At 43.8% G+C, this 21,252-nt stretch overlaps 1 protein-coding gene and 1 long non-coding RNA gene across 5 annotated transcripts; both read right to left on the bottom strand.

Moving 5' to 3' along the window:
* Positions 1 to 5,661: 5,661 nt before the first annotated feature.
* LOC123119732 (pentatricopeptide repeat-containing protein At2g31400, chloroplastic) lies at positions 5,662 to 10,448 on the bottom strand. Of its 2 annotated transcripts, XM_044539634.1 has the most exons (5): positions 8,103 to 10,448; positions 7,224 to 7,437; positions 6,274 to 6,458; positions 5,842 to 6,141; positions 5,662 to 5,724 (listed from the first exon to the last, which is right to left on the bottom strand). In XM_044539634.1, exons 1-4 carry the CDS (start codon positions 10,010 to 10,012, stop codon positions 5,880 to 5,882), a joined length of 2,571 nt encoding a protein of 856 aa, XP_044395569.1. In that variant the 5' UTR covers positions 10,013 to 10,448; the 3' UTR covers positions 5,662 to 5,724; positions 5,842 to 5,879. The 2 variants fall into 2 exon arrangements, with proteins under 2 accessions (XP_044395569.1, XP_044395568.1); XM_044539633.1 differs by having other exon boundaries at positions 5,662 to 6,141.
* A 1,223-nt stretch (positions 10,449 to 11,671) lies between these two features.
* Positions 11,672 to 19,055, bottom strand: LOC123119730 (uncharacterized). 3 transcript variants are annotated; one of them, XR_006458801.1, is made up of 7 exons: positions 18,714 to 19,055; positions 18,462 to 18,632; positions 17,711 to 17,911; positions 16,841 to 17,081; positions 14,114 to 15,824; positions 12,545 to 13,712; positions 11,672 to 11,986 (listed from the first exon to the last, which is right to left on the bottom strand). It is a non-coding gene; the product is annotated as an uncharacterized lncRNA (long non-coding RNA). The 3 variants fall into 3 exon arrangements; XR_006458802.1 differs by lacking the exons at positions 16,841 to 17,081; positions 17,711 to 17,911; positions 18,462 to 18,632; positions 18,714 to 19,055 and having other exon boundaries at positions 11,672 to 11,989; positions 14,114 to 16,220; XR_006458800.1 differs by lacking the exons at positions 16,841 to 17,081; positions 17,711 to 17,911; positions 18,462 to 18,632; positions 18,714 to 19,055 and having other exon boundaries at positions 14,114 to 16,220.
* Between the last annotated feature and the right edge of the window lie 2,197 nt (positions 19,056 to 21,252).

Genomic DNA, 21,252 nt, shown 5'->3' with positions numbered 1-21,252 from the left:
TCACTACGATTGAAGAAGGACGAAGACGTTCATCGAGCACCAACTAGTACGCGCTCCGGACTGTGAAAACACCACTCAGTTTTGCTTCCCACGCCAGCACATCCTCCCCGAGGCAAGGGGATGATCGGATTTTGACTATCTGCTCAATGTCGACTGGAAGGAAGTATTGGTGCAATAAACCAACTCTCCAATTGCAATGATCGTCCAATAATTTAGATACTCTGCGCGGCCTGCATCGTCCTTGTGGGGAAATTGGCCTACCAGAGCCTACATTTGGGATCCATCTATTGCACCAAATTTGAACTGATCGTCCATTTCCCACTATCCAAACTAAGCCTTTTTTGAGAAGTTAAAGGCCATGTTGAACTGCTTGCCAAGTAGGTGAAGAAGCGTTAGAAAAAACAGTGTCCTCCATGTTGTCGTTGAGGAAGTATCGCGCCTTGAGCATAAGGTGTCAGGGGAGGCAAGCACTCCAAGCTCATCGTGCGAGCAACGCTTGGTTAAAAAGGTGGAACTCCATGAATCCAAGGTTGCCATGTGACTTTGGTCGCATCAAAGTCTCACATGCGTGCCAGTGCATCTTCCTTCTCCCCTTCTCGGCTCCCCATCGGCAATTCCGAACCATGCGCGTGAGGTCATCACATGTGGTTGCATGTAATCGAAAGATGCTCATCAAGTAACTTGGGAGTGCTTGGGCTGTGACCTTATTAACACCTCCTTGTTGCTTTGAGCCATTTGAGAGTCACGCCAAAGGATAAGCCTCTTTGTATTCTTAAATGGCCTTTAGGCAAGTGCCCATTAGGGGTTGGCAACTCCAAGTACTTTTCTTCGAGGTTAACATTCTCCACTTCCAGAACCTGGGTAACATCAGTCTTTTCACCTGCTTGTCATTGCTCTCCAAACAAAATAGAGTATTTTTCAGTATTGATCAATTCCCGAGTAGCTCTTGCATAATTCTCCAAGACTCCTTTAACTCAGACTGTCTCAGCCTCAGTTGCCCGGAAGAATAGCAGCGTGTCATCTACAAAAGAGGTGTGAAATCCCTGGTCCTCTCGGGCACACCTTCAAAGGGGTAATGATTGTCCTCTAAACTTCCCGTTTCAACAATCTTGCTAAAGCATCAGCAATAAAAAGGAAAAAGAATGGTGAAAGAGGATCTCCCTGGCGTAGCCCTCGGATGCAAATGAATCAAAGCGAGCTCCATTAATATTAACTGTATATCTCACCAACATGACACATGACATTATCCATCTCACACATCGATGACTAAAGCCCAACTGTTGCATCACTCGCCCCAGAAAGATCCAATCTACTATATCATACGCCTTAGACAAGTCAAACATATATGCACAAAAGCTCTTATTGGGGTCCTTCTCCTGCTTAATAAAATGAGTGCACTCAAACGCAATGAAGGTGTTGTCTATGATGAGTCTGCCTGGTACAAATGCACTCTGCTCTGGTGAAATAATATCTCGCAGAATGGGTCATAACCTATTAACAGAATTACATTACAGAGGCTAATATGTCTAAACTCTAGAAGCTTTGTTGGCTCATCAGCTTTGGGAATTAACACAATGATCGTCACATTCACTCCCTCTGGCGGCATGTGTCTAGACTCAAAGGAACCTTGTAAGATCGAGAAGATAGGTCTAAAGGGGGGTGAATAGACACTTAACCAACCAAAGGTGCAGTTTTTAATTTTCTTGAGGCTTAGGCACTAGTTAAGATACACCCAAGGTTTCCTACACATGCATATCTAGAGATAGAGCAGCGGAAAGAATACAACACGCAATACTGCGGAAAGTAAAGGGGTAGAGATGGAAGGTCAAACGCAATGAAGATATGGTGGTTTTTGGCGTGGTTCCGATAGATGGTGCTATTGTACGTCCATGTTGATGGAGACTTTAACCCACGGAGGGTAACGGCTGCGCGAGTCCACGGAGGGCTCCATCCACGAAGGGTCCACAAAGAAGCAACCTTGTCTATTCCACCATGGCTTACGTCCACAAAGGACTAGCCTCACTTGGGGTAGATCTTCACGAAGTAGGCGATCTCCTTGCCCTTACAAACTCCTTGGTTCAACTCCACAAGATTTTGGAGGTTCCCAAGTGACGCCTAACCAATCTAGGAAACACCACTCTCTAAAAGGTAATAGATGGTGTTGTTGATGATGAACTCCTTGCTCTTGTGCTTCAGATGATAGTCTCCTCAACACTCAATCACTCTGTCATAGATTTGGCTTGGGTAGGAGAAGGATTGGAGTGGAAAGCAACTTGAGGAGGCTAGAAATCAAGGTTCAAATTGTTGGATTAGAATCTCTTGATCTCAACACATGAGTAGGTGGTTCTCTCTCAGAAAATCAATGGTGAAAGTGTAGATTCGTTTTGATGGCTCTCTTAGAGAGTAGATGGGGGCGGAGGGGTGTTTATAGCCTTCACCCAAAATCCAACCCTTACACACTTTTGACTCAACTCAGTGACACCGAAGCAAAAACTCGGTGAGACCGATGTGTAAAAGATATGAACGTTGGACTTTTCGGTGGGACCGAAATGGAAATCTCGGACAGACCGAAATGCGATGACCTAGGCAAGACTTCGTTTCGGTAGTTCCGATTAGTTCAACTCGGTGATTCTGAAGTGAACGAATTGGCTTACAGAAACTTAGTCACTGCAACTCGGTGAGGCCAATCGCAATCTCGGTGAGACCGAAATTCTAGGGTTTGGCTCTGGTAGTGTATAGGATCAACTCGGTGGGTCCGGAGTAGATGTTTTTGGTGGGACCGAGTTGGCTATTTAGGGTTTAGACATGTGTGGATTGGAGAAAGTGGTAGAGGGTTATTGGAGCAATATCATCAAGCAATTGAGTCATGATCAAAACCTCATCCCCTTTTAATAGTATTGGCTTTCGTATGGACTCAATGTGATGTTGGGTCACTTAACCAAAAATGTAGAGTCTTGAAGCTTTGCCAATCCATATCCTTAGTATTTTGAAGGGGTCCACATCCTCATGTCCTCGCCATGTCAATGTTGAACTTTTCTGAAATACACTAGATAAAAGCATTAGTCCAATTATATGTATGTTGACATGAATTACCAAAACCGCCAAGGGGGCAAGTGTGCTTTCAAAGCTTCACCGCTGCAATAATGTCATTCTTTAGGATGCCCTAATGCTTTTGAAAAACCTGAGCAGGAAACCCATCAGGCCCTTGCGCCTTCAAGGGCCTGATCTGGAACATAGCATCACTCATCTCCTTATCTGAAAAGGAAGCACATAATTTCACATTCATATCCTCTGAGATCAGGCGCCACTCGAACAAGAGCACCACATGATCTGCATTCAAGCTCACCTAAGCTTCAAATAAATTTTCAAAGTAACTCATCGCCATAGCTTCCATTTCTTGTTGATTAGCATGGAGCACTCCATTACCATCAGTCAAGCCTTTGATTAGTATGTATTTTATATTTCGTGATTAGAGTAAAGGAGACTTTGTCAAATTGCTTGATACTTAGACATCTCCCATAATGCTCTTAGTCAAGATTTTCTTAAGTATGTTGTCAAGTTTACTTTTGAACTCTAATTTTGATTATCTTGGCCAGAAAATTCCCCCTTGACTTTGCAGATATATATTACTACCTCTTAACATTGTTTTTATTTGAGCGTAAATGAGGTATATAATGAGGGTGCTCCCCTTTTTGGTGGTTGATTTGCTAACAAGGTCAACGTTTGTAGGTACACGTGGACTTTTTCTATGAGAACGAAAATCTACATTGGTATACGAATTTCTCATTTCTTGTCACCTGCAAGTTTTCTAGTGTTCTTTTCTTCAAAACAAGCCGAGGTTTAGTCTAACCTTTTTTAAAAGATCTAGCAATACTAAAAATACTGCAGGATATGCACAAATAATTATATTATTGGATGCATAACAGCTATAAAAAAAATGAAGTCAACTATTTGTATATTTAAAAAAGTTGGAAAGAGTATAAGTTGATTAACTTGCGGTTTGTCTTAAATTGGAATTTTTTTCTTTTGAGATATAATTCATATATTTTATATACTTCATGAATAGTGCAGAGGACCTTACAGTTATTTCCATTTTCGGTGTAACTGGGGTATATGAAGAGGGCTTCATCACGGTCAGTGCTTATCTTTTTGTCCTCCTATTAAAGTCTATAATTGTTTATCTTTCGAGAAAAAGAGTATAATTGTTAGCTGCGATAGTGACAATTCTACCGCATATGTTGCAAAATACATACCATATATGTATTTACTAGAGCATGTTAGAGTTAAGCAAAATAGTGAGGCATCATCTACAGGTACACCCAACAGTTCCCGGAGCACTTTTCTCCATCCAGAATCCAGATAATAAACCAGAAACAGTACTAGTACTAGTAGTAACAGTTACAAGTAGAAATTGTCCAGAAATAGTGGCGAATCTGCTGTTGGACCAATCTCTTTCAGCTGTCATTCAAGTTTGTTTGCCATGGCCTCCCTTCGCTCGCTTGGGGAGCAGAGCATATCCCCTCCCCTCCCAAATTGCTGGATAATCATTAGCTTTGCATGGGCCTCAAGCAACCCATCCATCTTGCTGGTGGTGTTGCTGTGCTCCCACACGCAATCCTTCCTTCCTTTTTCTCTGCTGGCTTTTGCAACTTGCAGCCACCCCTCTGAATTTATTTTGATCTTCAAACTTCTCGGCCATTTCTTTTCCGAGAAAAAAAGAGAGAAAACGACGGATCATTGATTTCTTCCCGCAAAGAAAAAATCAATCGAACAACGCTAACCGATCATTTACCGATCCCGTGACCAAAACCAAAACCATCGGTTCTTCCTTTTTCCTTAGTATGAATGTCGCTCTCACCTCTCTTCCTTTGACTCCGCCCTCGTGTAAGATGTTGCTTCAACGACTCAAAAGTACTCCCTCCGTCCGGAAATACTTGTCATTGAACTGGGTGTATCTAGGTGTTTTTTAGTTCTAGATACATCCATTTTAATGACAAGTAATTTCGGACGGAGGGAGTATCTAAATTAGGAGAAAAAAAAGGCAGATATGCAAGGGGGTATGCAAGGAAGAAGTCAAATTCCGATGAGAGCGAGAAGCGAACCAACAATTAAATGTAAAATGAAAATCAAAGTAAAAAAATGAGTCGCGCGTTGGCAAATATACAGTTTCTGCCAATTTTTTGACCATTTCGAATGGTTGACAATGCCCCAACTCCAGGTCCAATTGTTCAGAAAGGAGCCATGGCAACTGAATGAATGAATCAACAGCCTACACATTGCGCTCATCTCCTCCACGCCTTTTTGCTTGCCCTTTCCATGGCGCCTCGTCAGCCAACCACTTGAGCTGCCCACACAGCCACAGGCTGCCTGCTCATCATTCATGGATGGGGAGATGCCATTTGCATCTTCAGCAAAGCTCATGGCATCTTGTAAAGCAGCATCACGAGCCAAAGGGGGAAACCAGCCGGTGGAGGTGTCAGCGTCATCCATCCATGGCACTTGCCGAAACCAGAGCTCCAGGTATCTGCCTTCACAGGACAAGCACCAAAACAAGAACTCAAAGCATCTTAACCCGCTGCAGATGACCCTCTGGGAGCAGTGATACCCGGTCCGTGCTGTCGACGAAGCGACAATCCATCGAGGGCAGGGGGGCCAATCGGGTGGATTCTCATTAAACTTCTTTTTCCCAACCTTGATGAAAGGAGTTGGAACTTGAAAGGTACACTGCCAATTAACAACAGGATTCAACAACAAAACAAGCTCCTATTCGGCGAGCCTATAATACACTACACAGTCTTCTGAAAGGCAGAAGACAAACTAAAGAGAGGCGGGGGAGCTTACAGACAACGCTGCTACAGGGGTATGCCGTGCTCTAGGGGCTACAACTGCAGCGCCTCCAACCTCGGCACCAGATTGGATGGGCTTGCACGCTGCGCACGCTCGTCGCTGAGGAGTATCGTGTTGATGGTGCCGGATTCTTTCAACCAGGCAGCCACCACGACGCTGGGCGACACAAACCTTCCAATGTTGAATCGCTCAACCTGAAAGGGTGCTCCGATTGAGTTGAGCAGTGCTTCGATGACGTGACGGAGAGTGCTTGCGCCCGCAATCTTGCTATGCTTTCCCCACCCTGTCAGAATGCTGTACATACAGAGCATGGCTTCAGCCCACAGATGCAGATGGAGGAAAAGTTTACAGCCTTTGCATTTGTGCAGACACACAACTACTGTAAATGTAACAAACACAAGAAAAGTAAGTTGTAGCATTGAGTACCTTACAAATTCAGGCATAGCTCGTCCTTCGAAGACAATAGAGCGCACATTCAGGAGCCATGCATGAACCATTGCTTGAGCTGCACCACATGACATAAGGTGCAGGTCCAAGCAAAACTCACTCCATGTGTTCTCCCACACACGGCGATTCACCCCTTCGAGCACAATTAACTGAGCTCCTTGCCTCTGAAAATAATAAGGAACACACATTTGTCATTCAGTTCATTGAATGGATTAGCCCTGTGTATGCAGTTTAATTGGGAACATTTTACATAGCACACAACACTTGCTACCCTACATATGAAGATGGTTTAGTACAATTAAATATCAAGCAGTCCAGGAAATACCAATTCAGGTCAGTTTTACTACTACTAATCTGAAAACAAGTTCCAAAGTAACCATAAATGTCAATGGGCTACGTCAGAAATGTTTAATTGAAATATTGGAATGGCTATCGCACAACATGACTTCATTCAAGGGAAATCAAATTCCATGCATACTAAGGTTAAGGACAAATACAAAATCCACTACACTATCAAATTCAAGAGGGGAATAAGAAAGATTCCAAGTCACTTAAAAGTTAATATAAAAACTATTACAAACTATCTTGACGAGGCCCTCTTTGTTGAGGTGTGTGGGGTATCATGTGTGTGCCACTCAGCGGTTTGTGATGGTTTTAGCCCGGTTTTCCGTTAATTAACTGGGCAACTCTCCTCTTCTTACTTAATAGATGAGGCAAATCTTTTGCCTCCGTCTTGAGAAAAACACACAAGTATTACTGTGATACTATTTCAGCTTTTCAAATATAACCAGTCAGTTGAGAATAAAAATTACCCTTAAGCATTGATAAAATGTTAAGGATTGCTCAAGGATTTAATCATTTTAACAACACAAATTCTCAGTTTCTGCACAATACTTAAATCAAAGATGTACACTTCGAGCAGATCCTACCTGGCCAAAATGCCATAGCATATCAGTAAGAGCATTGTAAAAGGCAGAGGATGTTGGAGAATCCATGCGTCCCAGCTGATTAAAAAGGGACTGTGCTTGCGACCAAATTTCTTGGTAACCCATAAGGAGCCCATACGCAACGCCGTAGACAAAGTTATCAAACAAGCGAAGTTGTTCCAGTAATAGGGCTGCATCTTCAAAGTTATTACAGCGACTGCAAGACCGGAATTAAAGCGAAGAGTTAGTTACCGTATACCAGATTTGCAGGTTGGAGAGGAACGCAATGTGACTCTGCTAATTCAGATTTATGTACTAGTAACATGATTTTCTAACTCCACTCTCATATGTATTATACACTTCTGTTATGGCCAAAATAAATATGAAGCCATAAGGATATCTTCGGCTTACACTCTTTACTAAAACCAATAAATAATGACAGGATGTAAAATAAATAGTCTTCACCATGCGCAGATCATGTAATGTAAGGGCTGAAGGCTAAAATTTGACCAGTGCAAGCATACATCCATATTGAACTTAGAAAAATTAAACTGGCAGGAAAAAGGCACTCCCTCCGTTCCAAAATAAGTGCTGTGGTTTTGGTTTGGAGTAATTGACTTCCAGTATAGTGCAGCACAAAATTTTGAAATTTTCAACTGGTATGATAAGTTCGGAACTAAATGGTCAGACAACATCTAGTGGCAGAATACTGAGAACAATTTTCAGTATAATACAGCACCAATTTTTCAACTTTCAACTAGAATGACAAAATTAATAACGAAATGGCTAGACAAGCATCCAGTGGTAGCATCCAGTCGTAGAATACTAAGAATTTGAGAGATTTGGCATTAAAAGGCTTGAATGAAAGAAATCAAGATGTACCTGCACGCATTCAGGATCGCAGAAAATGTAACAACATTTGGCCGTACACCCTGTTGGACCATCTTCTGAAACAATTCCAGAATGAAATACAATTCCTGAGACCTCCTCATCCGGACATCAATGGCAGAGCGTCCTCTTGTCACTGGATTAGCAGCCCTTATGATCTGGCCATTATAAACCCCAACAATGCCCATCTCTCCAACTTCAGGATCCTCCTCAGCGTGTACCTTAGACTTGCCAAATGCATCAATTATTGTGTTATACGTAACCACATTTGGCTTGATACCCATCTCAGTCATATCATTCAGCAAAGATAATGCCCACTCTACCAATCCATTCTTGGCCAATGTGTCAATGAAAGAGCTGAACAGAACAACATCGGCCTTTAGGCCAGATTCCTTAAAATCTAAATAGACATTAAATGCATCACCATGCATTCCTGCCTTTGAATAGATATCTATCAAAGTTGAGTATGTGAGTACACTAGGAGCTACCCCGCGTCTCCTCATATCTTGGACGAGGAAAGAGACGATGTCCAAGCGTCCCTGCTTTCCATATCCATTAATCAAAGAATTGTAAGTGACAGTATCCTTCTCAATCCCAGAGTCCTCCATCTCGTCACACACAATGGCAATCTCGGCATACTTTCCGGTCTTCACATAAATAGCCAGCACTGTGTTGTAGCAAACTCGGTCCAATCGAATTCCCAAAGACTTCATCTTTTCGTACAACTTGAGTGCCTCCTCATACTTCTCCAGCTTGGAGTATCCATCAATCAGGGTACTGTATGTAACAACATTTGGCTTCAGCTTTTTCGCTTCCATATCCAGCAGAACCTGCATAGCAAGCTCTATGTTGCCACACTTGCAAATTGCGTCGATAAATGTGTTGTATGTGTAAATGTCACGCCCAATGCCAAGATGGATCATTTCATCAAAGACAGCACGGGCATCCTCCAAGTGCCCTGCGCGGCTACACGCAGAAAGAAGTGAATTGAAAGTCTTCCGGTCAGGACAAAGCCCATCCCGTAGCATCTGACGAAAATATCCGAGCGTGAACCTGAGGTCAACACCCCCTTTCCCACATGCATCAATCACCGCATTGTACGTAACTGTGGTAGGCCGCAAGCCTGCACCCTTCATCGACTCAAGCACCCCCATGGCCTCGGTCGCAAGACCACTCCTGGCATATGCTGATATGAGCGCTGAGTATGCAAACACCGTTTTGCCATAACCCCCTGCAATGCCAGAATCAAAACCTCTTCTTGCGAGGTCTGGTCGCCCCATCTTGCCGAGTGCACCAATTGCGGCGGTCAAAAGCTTGCCCTTATCGACGGAGCCATTGCCAACAAGGGGCAGTGCAGCGTGGAACACCTCAAGCGCACGGAGCGCAGACTTGTCCCTGTCGCCGAGCTCCCGAAGGACATGGCAGTAATCATCAGGACCAACCAGCTCTCCCCGGAAAGAGGAAAGCGATGCGCCGAGCGCGCGCCGGTCTTCAGGGGCAACGCGGAGCAGCTTGTCGACACAGCGCCCAGCAGCAGCTGAGGACGCGCGCGCCCCGCGTTCCTGGCCTCCTGCACCACGGTTGTTGCGCTTGGAGATGTTCTTGGTGGAGCGCGCACGCCTGAACTCCGGGCCAAGGGCCCCAGCAGCGGCGCGCTGGGGCTGCACCGCCCACGGCGCGGCCGGGCCACTAAATATCGGGTTCTGGACGGGCGGGCACGTCACGGAGTGGGACCCCGCCGCGAGGAAGGGCGGGCAAAGCGCGGCCGCCGCGGCAGGCGCCGACGCGGACGCCGACGCATGCAGCCGGGCAGTGGCCGTGGCCGCCGCCGCCGCCGCGGCAGGGTGGTGGGAGGTGGCCGCCGCGTGCGCCTGCGACGGCGTGAAGTGCGTCGTTGGCGCCATCACGGCCACCGAACGCAATCACCTTCCTTCCTCCACGGACTCCCGGCACCGTACGTAACCCGCCTCGGAGACCCTCCTAAACTCCTCCAAATCCTTCCACGCAACCAACAGCTTCTCCAATCTCTCGCCCCGCAATCAGGCTGGAACGGAAGCAAATCCCCGGGAGACAGCGACCAGGAAGTCAGGATATTTATATGTCCGGAACAGCAAGATCGCTCCCGCGTGCAGCGACGGCGACGCAGTAATCGCCGCGCGCTGGCAGCATGCTAGTAGTGGCGAATGATTTGGTGATAAGATTGGATTAGGCGGAATTGGGGATTGGATGGCTGGGAGAGGAAGATCGCACCAGGCTGCGCGGGGGTTGGGGAGGGAAGAGATAAGACGCCGGAGCAAGCAAGGAAGAGAGAATTATTTCCGGAAGATTTCTCGACTGGAAAGCGTCACCGGTTTTGTTGGTGGTGTAAAGTCCATGACCTGTGGGGTTGGCATTCGAGGTGGCCCAGCTGCAACGGCAGAGGGTGGAGGTCTGTGGGAGTGACATGTGGGGCTGACTAGGTGCTGATCAGCTGAGCTGGTGGTGCTGTTGTGCTTATTAGAGCAAGTATAATAAGGTGCCATAAGCAGGCTATAAAGACTAGAATATTACTAGATCGGAAACGCGCCTTGGCGCTAGGATGCCGGTCACATCGATGTGTCCAAGCCGATAGTGCTCAATTTAGTAGGAAGTCGGGTTTAGCGACGTATTCAAACAGGATACAACAAACTAAAAAGAAGAGGAAACATTCACATGTAATAGGAGTAAAACGTCATCGCGTTTGACATCTTCATGAGAAATAAGGCATTATTCAATTTAGTGTGTTCATGAGACCACAAAAGGAAACCACTTGATATTAAGCTCGGTACTAAGAGCGTAAATATGAGAGAGGAAGTACCAAGAGCAGAAACACGATATAAATAAATAAAAACTACATAGCCATAGCTATTAGGCATACTAATAAGTTGCTTCATTCGGCTGCCTTGTTGATCAACTTCATAGACGGCACGTCACATTAACCCGATGCATGCAATCTATTAGATACATTGCATAGAACGATTTATGTGTAGACAAAAATTGCACTTGCGATATTGTACCTTAACCTTTCAAAGCTCATGAACAGGGAGGGATGGTTCCCCTTTTCAATTTTGAAGGCAAAGACACATATGATACTCTTTGATCCCTGCCGTTTTGATAGAGCCTAACCAATTGTTTGTTATTGTTGGTCTCTTATCTATATCTGGGTGCACTCATCCAACCCGGTAATACAACCATTGAAGCATTGCATATAAAACATGGCATTATCTATGAACTGATCCACTACTACAATGCCTCTCAATTATGATGTGGACTTAATCAAAGAGGTGCTACTTGCCCAACCCCAACTCCCACACAATCCCCTTTTTGCTAACCCGGTAATAGAAAGAAAATAGGTTTCTCAGGATGGAAATGTAGGGACTATCTCAGGATAAAAGTGTATCAAGGAATTAATCAACTAAGTTCAATGATCAAACCTCTGATATAACTATTTTGATTAACATCTGATATTACTCAATATATCTCAGGATGGAAATATATCTGAGTAGGTGATGGTAGATACTCACAGTAGTAATCACCCCGTAAGATATCTAAAAAGATGACCCTATATATGCATGCCATCGACGCATTTGTTATAAAATGTGACGTGAAATACCTAAGCAAGGTTTGGTATGATAGAAACCAAAAGCAGGCCATAGTATTAATCCCAGCTAACTTATTTACATTGTTTTTTATACTGCATAATAGTAAACTACATCTATTAGATATATAACTTTATCCACAAGCCTTCATCCGATTTGCTTCATATATAACTTTGTCCACACGCTTTGATCCAATTTTCTTGATATATAACTTTACCCACACTCCATATTTGATTTCCTTGCATGTTGTGACACACGGACCTGCTAAAGGACATATCATGTTAGGCAAACTATTCAAATAGTGTGCCTCATGGATAGGGAGAAAATAATTTGGCCTATATGAAGGAGAACCACTTTGGATAATATTCAATGATCTGGATACACTGTAACCTCTTTAACATAAAAGAATATAAAAGATAAGAGTAAAATTATTTTACCTTAGCATTCTACATGGCACCCAGAAAACATATCGAAGATTTTCTTTAGGCACATAACTTGATTACACCATGCGATGAATCGAAGTAAAGGGATCTCACCTTATTATATGCCTAATTATTTAACACCGACAGAGGTTTCCAAATTGGTGATTTTGTTTTGGCATATAAAGAAACTGAAGTTCATAATATATAAAAGCAAATTAATAGAAATTAGATATTGCAACCATGAACCCAATCCTCTAGTGATTACTCTCATTCTAAAGTTAAAACATACCAATATGTAGCTAGTAAGTAATCAATTAGGTTAGCTTGCACGAACAAGGAGTTAACTGACATGTATCCCTAATCACAATAGCTTGTTAGTAGTTTGCATGCTACTAACCTCATGCTTGATCAGCCTGCACTGTATGGACTCCTTCAGGCTTCTGCATTCAATGGGTTCTCTCTCCAGCGCTCCTCTGTTGACAGTACAGGTAAGAAGTGCGGCTTGCCGCACCCCTGCGGGTGCGGTCATTCTCAACCCGGTAATAAAGCGATCAGAAAATAATGTAAGAACATCAACAAGCAACAATGCAATGAACAAAAGAGCTAAAGGCAAATACATAAGAAACAAAGATCAACTTCTTACAGGGAACATAACATGAAAACCGATGCATTTATTAGTTTGGACCAGACCAGTTGCCCTAGAAAACTGAATTGCCCATCACAAAGTTCAAGGACACTACAAATTTGCTATAGAGCAATCCCTGTCATTTCACTATTCTGCTGGCAATATTGGGATCACAAATTCAGTAAATTTAGTAACTGAATATATCACCGCACTTTTCAGCATATAGTTTCCTGCTTATTTGTACCAAGGAGAGCTCTCGGGTATAGGTGTGAGACCAAGTTGTATTTAAGACCGCACATGGAAAAGTTGTGTATGGAAAGAACAACATGGACATGTGATAGGTTGTACACGTGTCCGAGGTTACATAAAGTACACATGAGGCGACTTTACATCACTGATATGTTAGCCAGTTCATCCTAATATAGACTAATGCAACCTGACCTTACATACTAAACTGGCCAAAAGGGTGCAACAACCATCTTGGATATAGAACTATAGACTACCTGTATATGATATGATTGGGGAAGAGCTAATACTAAGTACTATTAGGTAACTACTTGGATAACCATCACATCTTACCATCAGCCTTAGTCTATCGAGATTCCTGAAAGTAAATACCACGTAGCCATGTGAGTGGTTAGGAAACATATTTTTAATACATTGCAGTTTAGCATAATTTACCGGAGCTAAATTACATAAATTTCTATAGCTCTTTATCCCTATAGTTGAAAACAATGTGAAACAATACAAATAAGAGGAAAATGAGGTATCATTTGGAAACACAAACTTTGGAAGCCCTCAACTACACCGAATGGAAATACATGATGATGCTAAGCACCATACCATGATAGGGAACATGGCTCTGGTGTCGATACACATTGTAGCAGAAGTTTCCACTGCAGAGGTAGTACACATAAAACCATGGTGGCGCAGGGAGTCTCTGGCAAGAAAAAACCACAAGATCCAGTCAAGCCAACTGCATGAAGGTGGAGACATGGCAGCAGGGTTCGCACAATAAACTCAATTCAAATCCTTTAAAGCATCTAGTTAGCTCGCCTGCTCACCAAAAAGAATAAATGAAAAAATAAAAACCAGCCTTGCATTATAGTACGGTGGAAACCGGGCTTGCAATAAACTCCCAAGTGCTTGGTTTATGGAAAAGGATTAAAAGACACCAGGTTTACATCATCAAGTGACATGAACTAATGATCAGGGAGAAATGGCATGCATTTAAAATAAATAAATTTGATTTCCACCGTTGTCTTGATAGAATTTGAGCAAATCATAGTGCAAGAATTTTAAAAGCATGATGAACTGATCAATCAACAGAATGGGACATACCTAGTTTACTGGTGGCACCATGGACCCAAAAGCTTGTGCGATTGTCGGCGATGCAGTGGAGAAAAGCTTCCTCTGTGTGAGTGAATCCATCACGTGTTGAGAGACACCACACAGCCGTGCAAAGAGGACGACAATGATGCATCAAATCGATCTGTACACATAAGATCAGCAAGATGGGTACGACGGCGAAAGGGGCCAACCACCAACACGTCACCGCTGGATAGAGTTACACAAGGAAGTGGTGAAGTGAATCGCAAATGAACTCTGAACATGCTTCCGTGATAAGTTGAGGCTTATGGGGAATCAGAAGAATACTTTTGAGTGCAAAAACATAAATTAAGTATCTGGCAAACTGAATGATGGGATGTTACACAACCACTGTAGACTGACTTACTAATGTTTAATACAATACTTATTTTGCTATTTCTCACAATGTAAGATCTAGCACACATGCTTTGACGGAATACATAACATATATCCACAAGAATAATAGGATTAGTTTTTTCAAATGGAAACAAATATATTACCTCAACTTCTTACATGTAGAAATATTGTTATTGTCTTCAGACCAAGCATCACATTTCCTTGCACAGACTGAATACTCAAGTTACATGTCAGTCCTAGTGCTTGATTCATGTTAAGATGTAGACCTTGGAAGTACACGGACTGAATACTCAAGTCCCATGGTAGTCACAGTAACTCTTTAGATATAAAAAATATAGGTGTTCTCTTAAGAAAAAAAAGAGGTGCAGACCACAAACTTTACACTGAATACTCCAGTTACATCAAGACCACCACATCAGAACCTCCTAAACTGAAGCAAAGTGATTTATCAGTCAATCTTATCGTGTTCCCATTCCCTGTATGACATTCCCTTTTTTGTATCTTTTGCCGAGATATATATCTTCAGACACCTTGCTAAAGTACAAATGAAAAATCCCCTTTTGTTAGACTAAAAGAAGGCTATTCTGAAACTACATCACCAGAATCCAGGAACACCGCAGATGGGGTAGTTGTAACAGTAATCCTAAACTGGGACATGCATTAGACTATATAATTATTACTCGGCAAAATACACTTTCCATAAAAATTAATTACTGAGCTCAAGAAAACCTACTCAAGATGGATGGAACCAACATTCTTCAGCTACACACAGATTGATGCAAAATGAATAGCTACCTAGGCCAGATATTGAATCAAAAGTCATTGATTTATCGAGCAGTGCAGAAAGTAAAAAAACTAAACATGTGACCATCTCCAAGCTCATAAAGCGAGCACGAAACCTGAAATTTATCTAACATGAGGCCAACAACAGAACTGGCCGATCATAGATTTTCCTTCCTAATGAAGCCAAGCCCCAAATACTCTTATCCATACACAAAAGAACAAAACATCAACATTCCATGCACAAAGGAACAAGTGTTGGCCCTACCAGGAAGGGACAAAAGGCAAGGCAACCGCAAAAAAACCAGTGCGCAAAGTGACTGATACTTTTGGTTGTATCAGAAACAAGACAAGAAATAGAAGGATCTTATTCTCCAGCCTATGCACAACCAGCATATCACCATACAACCGTGTACCTAGCTTTGGAAAAGAAGGGGAGCATAAAGGAGGGGGAGAAGAAGGGTTGACCCGCACATCAGTAAACAGAGAAGAGCAGCCATAGATCGAAGGAGGCATCGACCAGGGGATTGAGCCACAGAGGACCAATCTGCAGGTATAGAAAAGGAAAAAAATAGAGATTAGCAGCATCCAATCACCAAGAACAGGAGAAAATAGAACATTGGCCCATGAAGCAAAGGATACATGATTATCCTGGAAAAGATAACCAATTTTGACAATGAGCTACAAAATCAGTGAATCTCTATCTAGTTACACGGAGATAAATTTGCTCAGACATGTTCTAAACGCCTGGCCTATTGGCCCTGCTCTTGACCAGCACAATAGGTATTGGAAGTAGCCACTGCCACCATATTGATCTTAAGGGTACAACATAAATTACTTCCAAACCACTGATGAAGAGGATCGGTAGTCAGTAATATTTATACATATGGGTTGCTTGTTGCTGTTCTTTTTCATTCATACACAATGAAATTTCAACTAAAAAGTACAATAGATCCTGAGAAGCAAAAAAAATGACATCAAACTGCACTTACCGTCTTAACTAACATAGATACAAACAGAAAAATAATAGACATGCTGACAATGTCTAAATGAGCAGATTACAGAGTACAAATAAAATATGAGTTCAAAAGTATAATTATATATCAATAGACTTGCAGATAATGAACTAATGATGCATCATGATATACTGCTTTCACCCACGTGATCAACTTCCATAATCCTACTATGTATGGCGCAAACATTGGTTACTTGTTATCATTAATGTAGAGATGGTGATGAGCAACCAACTAATTAGATTGCCTTGGTATTCCGGTAAAAAAAGAACCTTCATCTAATAAAATATCTCCTTCCTATAGATAATAGCCTAGTAGGTATGAACCACAGAACCTAGGCACCAACGAACTATCCATAGGTACACAACAACCTAAAAAATGGAACCCATCAGGGCAACCTGAAAAAGTAACTAAGATCATGAGCAACCTGTAGCAAAAACAATAGCAGTTCCAACAACAACATCCTACGATAAACATCATCATACAAATGAAAAAAGATTGAGCGTGCGCATAGAAAGGCATGAAGGAAGCGATGAGAATAGAGTAGCACCTGAGCTAGGACCAGCCACCAAGAGCCAAGACTGTGAGACAACCACGAGCAACAACAACAACAGTTCCAGCAATGCGACAGTCAAGACTCAAGATCACCAGCAGGCGGCGATGACTTTTGGATCCAGCAACAAACACTAACCACATCCCTAGAGGAAAATTAGTGTAGATGAGCAGCAGGACAGCAGAAAACCGACTTCCCTGACGTGTAAACTGATTGCAGAACAATACCAGCAATGTATCTGAAAAATGGATTAGAGATGTTAACAATACGAGCATGCAGTTCCCAACACACAAGTCATAATAGTACGGGCATGCAGTTCACAAAATGAAAATCGTAATCTACAAACATAATAACAAAGTTAAGTAACCAACAGAATCTAGCAGATTGGAAGAGCTTATGCTAAATAACATATTCGGTGTGTCAACTGCAGATCTTACTCATCTTCTACGAGTATTTTCGAACATTTTCACTAACTGAGTAACCAACAACAAATATTTCACTTGTTTACCTATAGGAATATCCATAGCTTTCAAGGGTTGTATCCTCATATAATCAGTTCTCTCTAGCTTCTACACCCCTTAAAAACAATGAACGGGGCAGCGGCCTATGCAGCCAATGCAAAACCTGTGTCGAAGTTGGGTTCATATATATCCTCCTAATCCTAAGCACATAAAGATGTGAATTGAACAATGGCTGACAGATCGCTCAAAGTTCAAGTGCATTGTTCAGCATCGGCTCTCAATAATCTGTGCTTAATCCTGTACTAATTATATACCTTGTGGATTTACATACTTGAGGCTACACCAAATCTATAAATGAAACAAGAGTGCATAAAAAAGAGCATATATAAGTGAAGAAGAATATAACCTTGTAACTATAATTGAGGTAAATTTGAGCATTTCCACTAAGCTTCATAGGCAAAGTATACATCCAATGCATAATTAGCACTCCCACTTCCGATACATAATCAGGAGCAAGGCCAAGGATTGATGCCAAATCCCTCTATCGAAAAAGGATGATCTGCGCTAGCTCCATGAATAAATGAGCACTTGTCCATGCCATCTGAACCTGTCACACACCAACGATATGGAAGATAAAACATTTAGCTTTAGGAAAATGGATTATTACACGGGTGAAAATAATTACTAACAACTACAAACATGTTATATTTATTATCATGTTCAAGGTAAGTAATTGAGTGAGCCAGTGCCAAACCTTTCCATTCCCTTGTCACCACTGATAAGGACAAATCAGGCAGCGGACAAAATAAAAAAGGTAACAAAAACATAGGAATCTAGGCAGACCACAACAATCTCCTACACAACAACAATATCTGAGCACCTAATGCATCCAAGCAAGACAAATTAAGAAAGGTAACAAAAATCTACCCTGGATATAGGCATGATGCCTAGTCTCCTGCAAAGCAACAACAAATACCAGTGATCCAAACAGAACCGAGCACCTAATCGATCCAAAGGAATCCGACCAGATCCAGGATCAAGCAGCAAATGCATCCAAGAAAAAGATTCGGGAAGTCAACACATCCAAAAAGCTACTGGAGCTGCACATAACAACTAATAGTCTGCTAGCCAGCAAGGAAAAGGAAGATCTCACCAACCAGGAACCTTGCAACCTCTCGACATGGCAACAGATAGCAATAATCCTGTAATGATGTGCTCTCGTCCATCCTATCTTCTACAGCAGCTGTAGGATCACATCAATTGCTCTACTCCAAATCGAATTGAAGCACATGTGGAGCTGCAGGCTCAATCCCCTCTCCTCTCCTCTGCTGCTACAAAAGAAGAGAGGGATTAGAAAGAGATAGAGAGGAAGAGGAGGAGGAGGAAGGAGGGGGAGGGGATGAACCGACCAGGCAGAGAGGAGGCGCAGCCCCATGGCCGCCGGTGTTGGAGCCAACCTCCGAAACCCTAACCACGAGGCAGGGTCACGGGTGAGCGGTGAATCCGGCAGGAGGAGAGGACGCAACGGAGCAAGATGATCTCGGCGCTGTGCTGCGCGGGGCCGCGGTCATCGGCGAAGGCCACGGCGAGCGGGACGGGTGGGGCGGCCCGTTGCTCCCCCGTCGAGCTCGAGCTCGTCCATGGCTGCCGCGGCGGGCAGGGCGGGACGGCGGGGCCGCGGTCATCAGCCACGGCCACGGCGAGCGGGACGGGCGGGGCAGGAGGAGAAGGAAGGCGTGAGGGGGTGGGGAGGAGACGATGGGCGGAGGGGACGAATGGGGAGCTCGAAAGGGCAAGCCAGCCGCCTGCCCCCACCTCATGGACTCCCTCACCCAACCAGCGTACATCACGCACACAGCACGCACAGTGCCACCACATGAAAACCCAAAAATGCCCTCGGTGGGGCACGAGATTTTCGGCGGTGGCATGAGATCTTTTACCAGTCGAGCACGCCGACGGGCCGCACGGGACGCGCCCCAGCCCAAGCAAATGACATGTGGGCCCCATCTGCTGGTTACCCCACCCGCCAGCGACACCGGAACGAGTCCGCGAAGTGAGAGAGACCGGGAGAGGGCAGTAACTATTCATTGCTATAGGCGCGGGGGTCGATCCGACGGCCAGAATCTTTCACCGCATCGATCTAACGGTCTGGAACGCATCAAAAATCCGATCCGACGGTCATGAATCGCTGAACTCTGAGAACTCTCATGTTCTCCCAACTAACTTATATCTGGATATCTTTGCTCAGTTGAAGGAGAGAGAAGAGAAGCGGGCTCTTAGTTAGCGCTTTGTGAGGTTGTAAGGTGAGCCAACTACTAATAAATTAATACACATTTAAAATTTACTATTGTACATGCTAGTTGTGAGGTTGGCTTTAGATGACATGGCAACTTCTTATAGCTGACCGTTGGCTATATTATTAACCATGCTCTTAGAGCATCTCCAAAAGTGCTTTTATATTATCGGATGGAGGAGTTCGTAATAAAAACTGCTAGATGCAAAATTTACATAAAAAGGAAAGTATTACACAAAAACACCCAACTTCAATGGATGATGTAAAAATACATCAGCCGCGCGGCCGCTGCTCCAACAGGTGATGTAAAAAGGGCCATCAGCCGCGCGGCCGCTTTCCTCTCTGCTCGAAGGTTCTGCCATGTTGCTTCATGGAATTGCAAATGTAAATAAAAAATCCTTGGACATTCTGAATCACCGACGAAAGTACCTCTCTAGAAAAAACGGATGGAATACCAAAATAGTTGCACATCAATCTATTGTGCGTCTCAACCCGTTCTCTTCGGGTATACTCACGGCCAAACACACAACCGTCGTGCTTCGGCTTCTTCCTTTTGTGCATCGCTACTAACATATCAATGTCCCCTCCTTCGGTCAAATTAAATTCCTCATCCGATGAAAAATCGTCCACAAAAGAGGAGTTGCACGAGCTCATCTGCAATAGGAAATCGCCATCAAACTACAACTTTATGTCCTATGAAAAATCTCCAAGTTTGTGCGAATTTTTACCTTGGGGGAATTTCGTCGAACACGTTGTGTGCGGGGTGGAAGAAACTGGTCGACGGCTGGTGGAAGCCCTAATGATGCTCACGTCGGCCGTCGAGGGTGGGCGGCTAGGTCTACTACGACCCCTGGACGGCTGGCGGATAGCGAAGGAGTCCACTTACATGATGCAACGCCGCCGCCGCCGACCGAAGCAATGGCCGCTCGACGGGGTCACGGTGGTCGCGTGGCTGCCCCTGCTAGCTTCGGTAGCGAGTAGCGCTACTCCGGAAGGTGGCCATGAGATCCTGGAGCCATAACGTTCCCCGGCGCTCCAGTGAACATCCGAATCGGCCAAAAAAATCCTCGACGGGGTAGATCCAAATCGGCGGGTCGTTGGGGGCTCTGGCGGCAGGGATGGGCGACGAGGTCTCGGGGTGGACGGACGAACGGCAGCGGGGGCGTTTCTGGGGCAAAATCACCGGCGATGGGAAGCAAGTGGGCGAGCAGCGGGCAGCGGGAAGTGTCCTAGTGGCAATTGGGCGTTTGCGTGGCAGCTGGGCGTTTACATCACGCGTGGCCAAGTGATGTATCTTTGCATCACTTGATGATGCATTTACACTATAGTGTAAACTTGTAGTAAATTTTTATACATCTGAATCATCTATTGGAGGGGTGTTTTGGGGCCTAATGATGTAAAAGATGGTTATTTGTACATCTATATTATCTATTGGATATGCTCTTAGAGCATGCATTTCAGACCGTAGATGATTGATTTGAAGTGTAAGTTTCAGTTCCCATAAAAATGGTTTTACAGGGTGTGTATATTGATGGGGAACGAAGCATGAAAATTAAAAAAATTCCTACGAACACCCAAGATATATCTAGGAGAAGCATAGCAACTTGAGGGGAGAGTGTGTCTACGTACCTTCGTAGACCGTTAAGCGGAAGCGT

This window comes from Triticum aestivum, chromosome 5D (assembly GCF_018294505.1).
Source record: "Triticum aestivum cultivar Chinese Spring chromosome 5D, IWGSC CS RefSeq v2.1, whole genome shotgun sequence".
NCBI lineage: Eukaryota > Viridiplantae > Streptophyta > Magnoliopsida > Poales > Poaceae > Triticum > Triticum aestivum.
Note: the sequence above shows the minus strand (reverse complement) of the source record. Positions and strands in the feature narration are given on the sequence as shown.

Excerpts from the sequence above, each read along its gene's own strand:
- LOC123119732 (XM_044539633.1), bottom strand. The coding sequence starts at position 10,012 with ATGGCGCCAACGACGCACTTCACGCCGTCGCAGGCGCACGCGGCGGCC. Across the intron at positions 7,438-8,102 it reads GCGATCCTGAATGCGTGCAG|TCGCTGTAATAACTTTGAAG; the intron begins GTACATCTTGAT and ends CCGGTCTTGCAG. Across the intron at positions 6,142-6,273 it reads GCTATGCCTGAATTTGTAAG|CATTCTGACAGGGTGGGGAA; the intron begins GTACTCAATGCT and ends CTGTATGTACAG.